At 51.6% G+C, this 10,000-nt stretch overlaps 2 protein-coding genes across 6 annotated transcripts in view; one reads left to right on the forward strand and one right to left on the reverse strand.

Annotated features, from left to right (window-relative positions):
- The window catches only part of sim2 (SIM bHLH transcription factor 2), a 12,564-nt gene extending 9,164 nt beyond the window's left edge, over nucleotides 1-3,400 (forward strand). For both annotated transcript variants that reach the window (NM_131836.1, XM_087268791.1), the window contains 2 exon segments: nucleotides 217-448; nucleotides 967-3,400. In NM_131836.1, coding sequence (NP_571911.1) covers nucleotides 217-448; nucleotides 967-1,334 — 600 coding nt within the window. In that variant the 3' untranslated portion in view covers nucleotides 1,335-3,400.
- Nucleotides 3,401-4,168: 768 nt separating this feature from the next.
- The window catches only part of hlcs (holocarboxylase synthetase (biotin-(proprionyl-CoA-carboxylase (ATP-hydrolysing)) ligase)), an 11,903-nt gene continuing 6,071 nt past the window's right edge, over nucleotides 4,169-10,000 (reverse strand). For all 4 annotated transcript variants that reach the window (XR_015500627.1, XR_015500626.1, XM_087269895.1 and 1 more), the window contains exons 7-11: nucleotides 6,244-6,311; nucleotides 5,996-6,156; nucleotides 5,646-5,760; nucleotides 4,831-5,032; nucleotides 4,169-4,679 (exon numbers count right to left, since the gene is read on the reverse strand). Coding sequence is in view for 2 of the 4 variants with exons in the window: in XM_087269895.1 (XP_087126021.1) it covers nucleotides 4,508-4,679; nucleotides 4,831-5,032; nucleotides 5,646-5,760; nucleotides 5,996-6,156; nucleotides 6,244-6,311 (718 nt within the window). In the remaining 2 variants the exon portion in view is untranslated. The remainder of the gene's footprint in view (nucleotides 4,680-4,830; nucleotides 5,033-5,645; nucleotides 5,761-5,995; nucleotides 6,157-6,243; nucleotides 6,312-10,000) is intronic.

The following is a 10,000-nucleotide window of genomic DNA, read 5'->3' on the forward strand; positions in this document are numbered from 1 at the left end:
TTGCTGTATTTCTGTTGTGCTGTGCTGCTTGGTTTGGCTGGAGTTGATCACTGATGGAGTTCTCTACACAGGACTGATTCTGAAGTCTCAGTAACGTCATCATCGTCTCTCGTTGTTTCCGCTGGTTCTTCTTGTCCCTCAGTGTCTGTCACAGCTCAGTTCAGTGCAGGTTCTGTTCCTGTAATAAGTGTGTGGTGTGTGTGTTTCTCTCTGCAGGTGTCTCTGTGTCGTGTGGATAAAGCAGAGCGTGTGTTGTGGAGCTCCAGTCCTCCGTCCTGTCAGCAGCAGAGCCCCGGGCCCCTGACCCCCTCCGGCCCCCAGCCCTGCGCATACACACACACACTGAGCCCCAGACGGCAGGGCTCCTCCGCACCGCAGACCAGCAGAGATGCGCCCTGGAGCTGCAGCGCCGCCGAGAATAAACCCGCAGCCGGCTGCACATACTCAGGTGACAGCAGCACGTCTCCACATCTACAGTCAGTCGATCAGCAGACGCTTGAGTCCAGAACACTGGAGGAGGCATTCAGAGATCCAACAACAAGAACACACACCACAGCTGAGCATAGAGGATCTGTGTGAGCTCAGAGGAGCTGGGGGTCTTTTGGAGAGGGATGGAGAGAGTAGAGCTGCTGCAGGTGCTCCTGGTGTTCTTCTCCATTAGTTTAGGCAGCGGGGTTAAGCTGTTCTCAGAACAGACGAGATTGTAGTTGTCATTTAAAGGATACAGGTGAATCCGCAGCAGGCATGTTCTCTCTTGGAGAGCAGAATCTGGGGTTTCTCTGTATCAGCAGCAGCAGACGGGTCCAGGAAGAGCAGGAGGATGATCTAGAACCTGCTTTGGCGATCTGCAGGGCTTCAGTGACCCAGAGTAGTGCAGTCTCAGTGGAATGAGGAGGGCGGGGGAGAAAACGACCAGAATACTGTGTGTGTGTGTGTGTAACTGCAGTGTGTAACCTCTGTCCACAGGAGTGCTGCGGGGGGGAGCCTGTAAAGAGGAGTCGGGTCTGATCCGCCGCCTGCAGCCAGACACACAGCGGCGCCGACTGACGGAGTCACCGTATGAGGACAGAAACACACACAGAGCCCCGGGGCCGGCCGATGGGGACGGCAGGAGGCTCCTGCTGGGGGTGCGAGTCCCCGCTCAGGGCCCGCTCGTCTCCCTCAACCTGCACCACTGTCTGCTGTCCAAACACAGCTCTGTCCCGCCGGCGCCGTACACTCACCGTGGAGAGCAGCGGACCCCGTACCTGCAGCAGAGCCCCAGCCTGGCCTCCGCCGGCCCCCGGGGGCCACACTACATCAGCACCTCCGTCATCATCAGCGGCGAGAGGTGACGCTGCGGCCGTAAATCACAGCGCAGAACTGCAGGACACCTCAGCCATCACACACACAGACGAGGAGGAGTGTGTTCATCAGGTGTCTCCAGTGCGCTGAACGCTGAGATATGCGAGTGTGTGCTGACTGACACAATAACACACACACATGCTGCGCTGCAGACACTGAGCATCACTGAAGCACGCAGCGCTCGCGGCACTCAGTGTGTCAGAACAGTGGAGCAGGAGCTGCAGCATGACCCGCCTCATCACTCACCAGCTCTGCATTTCTGTTGTGTTCGCCACTGAACACATCATCATCACCGGTGCTCCTGCAGCGCTCTGTAGCTGGACCATGAGTCCTGCAGGTTTGTGTCGACGCCTCAACATTTATCAGCACACTGCAAAAACACCTGCTCTTCTTCAATCTTCTGTCTTGTTTCTAGTCTAAATCTCCAACAGCTCTTAAATTAAGAAGCAACAAACGTGCTGTTTTAATAAATGATGGCAAAATGAAGGAGTTTTCCTCAAACAGACAAATACACTCATATCGAAAGGAAAAATACATTATTCTGCTCACCCAGGCAGATTATCCTGCTTGAAAAACTCGTTATTAATGAAAGCAACACAATATTTTTGGCTTCTCTACGCTTTAACAAGCCCACATTAGAAGCGCTGGGTCAGTGTGGAACACACGTCAGACAGACAGCAGTGATATCTAGATGTGCTTTGACTTGTGTTTGATTGCAGACGACACAACACGCATTATTAATGCGCTCCTGATGATTATTACAGGTTAAACGTGTGTTATAATGTCAGTTCCTGCACATTCAGACAGCGCTGCATCAGTGAAGCGTTTCCCCCTCTGTACCGCTGCCGCTCCTCTTCACAACACTTACAGACGATTAGCGACTGAAGACAGCGAGTGCTGAAGTGTTTCAGGGTCATTCTGCCTCATTCCTCCTGCAGGTGGGCAACAGTACGGGCTCTTCCACACATTCTCTATTGGAGACAGGTCGGGACTGCAGGCAGGCCAGTCCAGCGTCTGTCTCCTCCTCCTCTGCAGCAGGTAATGTGAGCTGAATGTGGTTCTGCATTGTCTTGTTGGTCTCTGCAGGGCGTCTCTGGAGCAGAAGGCAGCATATTGAGCTCCAGAATCTCTCTGTGCTGTTCAGCATTCATGGAGCATCACAGAAGAGCAGTTCACCTTCACCAAGAGCACCGACACAACCCCAGACCATGACAGAGCCGGGCTTCTGGACCTGTTGCTGGTGTCAGTCTGGATGATCCTCTTCTTCTTTGGTCTGGAGCACATGACGTGAACCTGAAACACTGCTTCATCTGAGCACCGGACACGTCTCCACTGTGTGATGCTCCATCCCAGAGCCCAGAGAAGCACTTCTGGACACTGTTAACATAGGGCTTCCTCTTGGCACAGTGCAGTGTTGGCTGGTGTTTGTGGATGTCGCTCTGTATTGTGCTGCTTGTCACAGGTTTAGCGCAGTAGTGCTGAGCCCATGTGCTGATCTGCTTATAGATGAATGAGGACTCTTGGTGCAGCGCCCCCTGACGGGTCGGAGGTCACGGGTGTTCAGCTTAGGCTTGCGCTCTTGTCCTACACGCACTGAAACTCCTCCAGATTCCTTCAGTCTGTAATGCTGTTCTGCTCTGTTGAAGGTGAAATCTCCACATGTCACATGACATCATTATTCAGCAGATCACCTGATCACTGCCCTCCTCCTCTGTGTAGTGTGCTGCAGGATTTGTGTTTATTTAGAAAAATTAATCATCAGTAATAATCCTGAGGGACATTAATGACGTGTGCTGTGCTGTCAGCAATCAAACACAAGTCAAAGCACATCTAGATATCACTGCTGTATTATTAGTGTTTTCCACACGGACCATGCTGCTTCTGATTTGGGGGTTTTAGATATGTAAACAGAAGCCGTGGCCGTGTGTTTTGGCGTCGACCACATTATTAATGCTGGAACCCAGAGTCTGCCATGCGCAGTGACTGATGCTACTCGATGATGCTAAAATGAATGGAGCTGATGACTTAGAATCTCAATAAACACAAGAGGAGATGAGTCTGTGTGTGTGTGTGTGTGTGTGTGTGTGTGTGTGTGTGTGTGTGTGTGTTTTCTCAATATCCTCTAATAATGCGGGTCCTCCAGAAGCCGTTATCTCTGCAGGTTGAGGAGAGCTCATCTTTGATTTGAGAGTGGCAGCGGTGTTTGCTGAAGGCTAGCGCTGGTCTGGGAGAGGCTAATACTCTGTGTGTGTGTGTGTGTGTGTGTGTTTGCGGATGGACACTGCAGCGTTTATGAGTGACGGAGAGCCGATATTGCAGAGGTCAGAGCAGCTCGACCTGCAGGAGCCGCAGCTGAAAGTGTTGAAGAGGATATTGTGCGTCTGTGATGCAGGAGAGTGTTTGAGTAATGATCCTGGAGCCCAGCGCTGTTTACTGAACACACACACACACACACACACACACACACACACACACACACACACACACACACACACACACACACACACACACACTCTCTCTCTCTCTCTCTCTTCAGGGAGGAGATACAGCTCTGGAGTGTGTGAGTGTGGGGGGGGGGGGGCAATGCAGTTATGGAGGAGGTGTGTGTGCGGCTCAGGAGCGCATTGGAGAAGGTGTGTGTGGATGAATGTCTCTGTGATGAGGTGCAGGAGCTCAGAGCAGCAATGAGGAATCATCTCACTTCATCAAGCAGAGGACGAGCGAGACCACAGGGAAGAGGAGCACACACACACACACACACACACACACACACACACACACACACAGGTCAGCGTGCGGGATGCATGAGGCCGGCGCTGCTCAGTGTGGTCAGTGTTTTATTTGCTCAGGAATGTGGAGTTGAACAGAGTTTATCAGCCCTGAGTGGACTCGTGTCAGCAGAACCACCGTCAGTCCAGCGCTGAGAGGAGGACACGAGCCGCTTCAGCTGTGCTGGTGCTGCTTATCAGACTATAACCCACTGCAGATTACCCACAATCCTGCAGACAAACATTACTGTCAGAGCCGTGTGTGTGTGTGTGTGTGTGTGTGTGTGTGCTCTGCTGGACAGCAGCAGCAGAACACACACTGGAGGAGGCTTCTGCTGGATGAATGTGTGCTGGTGCATGTAGTGTACAGGTGTGTGTGTGTGTGTGTGTGCTGGTCAGCTGGTTTTGGTCAGCAGCAGGTTCTTCATCATGTCGAAAGAGTTCCCGTCGGGCTGCAGTGACACCACCTCTCCATCCTCACACTCCACCTGCAGGAACCCGCAGTCATCCAGACCCAGCACCCGCGCCGAGGGGCCGTCCTCACTCCAGAGCCGCACGCTAGAGCCCCTGCGCACACACACACACACACACAGGTCAAGTTTCTTTAAAAACACCAAAATGTACGCACAGAGACAAGCACACACGCATGTAAAGCAGGGCTGCATGGCACAGACACACACACACACACACACACACACACAGAGAGAGCCTGACTCACCCGTGCAGCCAGTGTGTGTAGTAGCGTGTGAGCAGGTGTGTGTGTCCAGAGCGCTGGAACTCCTCTATATATCGCTCCAGCAGAGTGACACATCTGCCCATCAGCTGCTCTGGGGTCAGCTCCGGCAGACCGCAGCCCTGCGCGCGCACCGCATCATTAACACACACCGTCGGCTGACTGTTGCTCACGTTGAACCCGCAGCCTGCAGGACACAGCAAAGGGTCATGAGTCCAGACGGAGCACTGTGTGTGTGTGTGTGTGTGTGTGTGTGTGTGTGTGTGTGTGTGTGTGTGTGTGTGTCACCAATGCACAGGTTGAAGGGGTGTGTGTGTGTGTGTCACCAATGCGCAGGTTGAAGGTGTGTGTGTGATTCACCGATGCGCAGGTTGAAGGTGTGTGTGTGTGTGTGTGTGTGTGTGTGTGATTCACCGATGCGCAGGTTGAAGGTGTGTGTGTGTGTGTGTGTGTGTGTGTGATTCACCGATGCGCAGGTTGAAGGTGTGTGTGTGTGTGTGTGTAAGTGTGTGTGATTCACCGATGCGCAGGTTGAAGGTGTGTGTGTGTGTGTGTGTGTAAGTGTGTGTGATTCACCGATGCGCAGGTTGAAGGTGTGTGTGTGTGTGTGTGTAAGTGTGTGTGATTCACCGATGCGCAGGTTGAAGGTGTGTGTGTGTGTGTGTGTGTAAGTGTGTGTGATTCACCGATGCGCAGGTTGAAGGTGTGTGTGTGTGTGTTTAAGTGTGTGTGATTCACCGATGCGCAGGTTGAAGGTGTGTGTGTGTGTGTGTGTGTGTGTGTAAGTGTGTGTGATTCACCGATGCGCAGGTTGAAGGTGTGTCCCATCACACTGGACCTGATCAGGACTCCCCCCAGCTTCACCTGGTCTCTGTAATAGATGTCATTGGGCCACTTCAGCCGGAGCTCCACCCCCTGCAAGAGCGCAACAATACTTCATTATACTCCATTATATTCTGACTATACTCCACTATACTCTGACTATACTCCTTTATATTCAGACTATACTCCATTATATTTTGACTATACACCATTATACTCTGACTATACTCCATTGTGTGTGTGTGTGTGTGTGTGTGTGCTTGTATGTATGTGTGTGCATATGTATGCATTTGCAAGTCTCTGTGTGTGTGTGTGTGTGTGTGTGCACCTCATATCCGGGCAGCGTGCGCACCGCCTCCACCACAGCGAGGGCAGTGAGGTGCTGCAGGAAGGAGATCCTCTGGCCGAGGCGAGAGCTCACAGGAAGCTGCAGGTGGAGTGTGAACATGGCGCAGCCTGGCGGACTCAACCACGCGTTCCCGCCGCGGCCTACACACACACACACACATTATTCATAAAGGACACACTGGTTTACATGTTAAACACTGTTAATGCGGCTGATGGAAGCCTGATGACCTTTGCCCTGTGTCTGACGCGCTGCTATGGCGATTAACCCCACTTCCTGTGGCGCATCCATCATCACCCTGCAGGAAGAGGAAATGCAGATGCTTCAGACAGACAGACAGATGTGCAGACAGACATTATTCTGAAACACACACACACACACCCTCTCTCGGTCAGCGCTGTGATCATGTCGCGCAGCAGCAGTGGTGTGTTAGTCAGTGTTTCTGCTGATTGAGTGTGTTGTGTGTGAGGCAGGAGTGTGTGAGACCCCTGTGTGTGTGGAGCGTGCCGTCTGCATCATCTGTGCACATCAGCAGCAGAACACCACATCACACACACACACACACACACACACACACACACACACACACACACACACACACACACACACACACACACACACACACACACACACACACACACACACACACACACACACACGTCAGCTGTTAACAAGATCATCAGATGCTGACCGTCAGTGTGTGTGTGTGTGTGTGTGTGTGTGTAGAAGTGAATGTAATGTGTATTATCACACTATTGTGTCTCTGTTCTTCTTCATTCTTTTATAACCCGTTTAACTCATCTTTATGTATAATCAGGGTTATTTTCCTCTTGATTTCTGTTTATGTAGAGTGTGTTCTCTCCATCACACTAGTGAACAGACAGACAGCAGAACTGTGTGCTTCATACTGAGAAAAGCCCCAATCAGCATGTGTGTTTAGAGCTCTGCGTCTCCCCCATACACACACACACACACACACACACACACACACACAGCAGTGTTTAAGAGCAAAGCGCCTCCACAGAGCTCCGCTTACAGCGTGGAGGACACCACAGCCGAGTTACACACTAACACAGCAGAGTACACGGCCTGACGGAGGAGAAACAGCAGCAGAACAAACCCTGACCCAGAGCATGAGTGTGTGTGTGTGTGTGTGTGTGTGTGTGTGTGTGTGTCGTCGTCTTTGTCCAGCAGAAATCAATCCCTCTCAGATTAACATGTAAAGAGGCATCAAATTAATTTCAGGACACAAATATGAGATCAGCCGAGGATCACACACACACACACACACACACACACACACACACACACACAGTAATGCTCTTAAGAGCTCAGTGAAGGGTGTGTGTGTGTGTGTTGAGGGTCAGTTAATCTGATTGTGAGAGCGGCGTTAGAGAACACATCTCAGTAACAGCCTGAAAAGAGCCCAGAAGAAAAGACACACCATTAGTAATTAAGACGCAAACAATGAGCGACTTTCAGCTCTCACACACACACACACACACACACACACACACACACACAAGCACAGTAGATTCACTCAACACTTCATTCAGGAGCGTCTGACATCAGGAAAACACATTACATACACACTCTCAGTATATCTGTGCACTGCTGTTCTGCACACACACACACAAACACACACACACACACACACACACACACACACACACACACACACACACACACACACACACACACACACACACACACACACTCATCTAAATGCACACGTTTCATGCAAACACACCCTCTGCTCTTGATAAGCTGTGTTCAGCTGAGGGTCTCTGGCTGCGGTGTGTTCAGCTGAGGGTCTCTGGCTGCTGTGTGTTCAGCTGAGGGTCTCTGGCTGCGGTGTGTTCAGCTGAGGGTCTCTGGCTGCGGTGTGTTTAGCTGAGGGTCTCTGGCTGCTGTGTGTTCAGCTGAGGGTCTCTGGCTGCTGTGTGTTCAGCTGAGGGTCTCTGGCTGCGCTGTGTTCAGCTGAGGGTCTCTGGCTGCTGTGTGTTCAGCTGAGGGTCTCTGGCTGCTGTGTGTTCAGCTGAGGGTCTCTGGCTGTGGTGTGTTCAGCTGAGGGTCTCTGGCTGCGCTGTGTTCAGTGTGGTGTAGATGACGCTGCGCTGCTGAAACGGTGAGGAGGAGCAGCAGCAGAGGAACATCTCTAACTAGTAACTAGTGTGTAATGAGCTCGCCATCTTCACCAGACTCGGGCAGACTCCGCCTCTCCTTTGACTCCGCCCTGAAGCCCCGGCTGGCCCTCTTTAGCCAAAGATATTCGGCGGGCTGAAAAAGCTCATCCGCTGACCCAGAGGAAGCCCCGCTTTGGCCCGATCAGGCCCTGGAAGTGACAGTGGAAACGTGACTGGCCCTGGCTCACCCTGGCTCGCTCACTTTAGGTGTGATAGTGGAGATGCAGCTCCTCATGCAGCGCTCGCAGGACCCTCGGTCTGACTCTCCACATATGAGTGTGTGATCAGATCAGGTTTATCTGCATGTCGCCGGCAGCAGCTCTCACACGGTCCCTCACTGAGGCTGAGCAGGGCTGAGCCGGGTCAGATGGGAACACTCGGCTGCTGTTGGCAGTGGTGTTAGAGGCCAGCAGGGGGCGCTCAACCTGCGCTCTGTGTGTGTCCTAATGCCCCAGTGTAGTGAAGGGGACTCTGTACTGTCAGTGAGCGCCGTCTCTCAGATGAGCTGTTAAACTGAGCTCCTGCCTCTCTGAGTGTCCAGAAAACTCTCGATACACGTTTATTATTCTCAGTATTATTGTTGTTATTGTTTACAGATGTGTGAACTCTGAGGTCTGGCTGATGAAGATGATGATGATGATGATGATGATGGAGTAATGTTCTGCTCCTTCAGGGCTGTTGATCTGGGTAATGTACAGATCAGATGTGGACACTGAGGTATGCTGGCCATCAGATTTCTCTGCCAGTGTTAATATTAATGAGGAGGAGTGTGATGAAGCTGTAATATCAGCCTAATCCATAACCACAACCTCAGAATCAGTCAAACCCAGCGCTGCAGCGTCATCTGATGAGCGGGAAACACCAGGACACGTGCGACACGCACGCACGCACGCACACACGCATGCACGCACACACACACGCACGCACACACACACGCATGCACGCACGCACACACACACGCGCACACACACACAGCAGCTGATGTCCATCATTCAGATTTACACAGCGTTGGCTGAGGGTACAGAGACACTAATAAAACATGTGTGTGTGTGTGTGTGTGTGTGCAGTTGCACTTTCTGAAAAACTCATTCAGTGTCCCCATAAGTCACCTTTTCCTGTCACACCAGTGTCACACATGACATTGAACAAGTGTGTCCTGATATCTCACACACACACACACACACACACACACACACACACACACACACACACACACACACACACACACACACACACTGCAGTAGATGTGTATCGGTCAGTGTCCAGCCGAAGTGTGTAAACCTGACGCCACACAGCGGTCAGCACTGCACAACCCTCACCGTTTGTGTGTGTGTGTGTGAAAGTGGATTTGCCGCTGTTAGCATAAGCATATTAGCATTGATCAGGCAGAGCTGTGATGATCGATCAGGAGCGGCTCATCTGATAATCTGATTCATTACAACAATCCTGTTTGAAGAGGAGCGGCGGCCATTACCATCAGCACACACACACACACACACACACACACACACACACACCCCCCTGATCAATCATTTTCTGCTCTTGGAGGAGAGCACACACATGCACAAACACACTTTTACACAAACACACACATATTTATGCAAAAACACACACTTTCATGCACACAGTGTAACACACACGCTCTCAAGCTCACATAGACACTCACACACTCTCACACACACACACTCTTGCTTGCTCTCACTCACACACACAATTTCTTGTAGACACAGACTCGTGCACTCATACCTTGACCATAACTCTCTCTCACACACACACACACACACACACACACTTAAACTCT

The sequence above is a fragment of the Danio rerio genome, chromosome 10 (assembly GCF_052040795.2).
Source record: "Danio rerio strain M-AB ecotype USA chromosome 10, GRCz13ab, whole genome shotgun sequence".
NCBI classification, from domain to species: domain Eukaryota; kingdom Metazoa; phylum Chordata; class Actinopteri; order Cypriniformes; family Danionidae; genus Danio; species Danio rerio.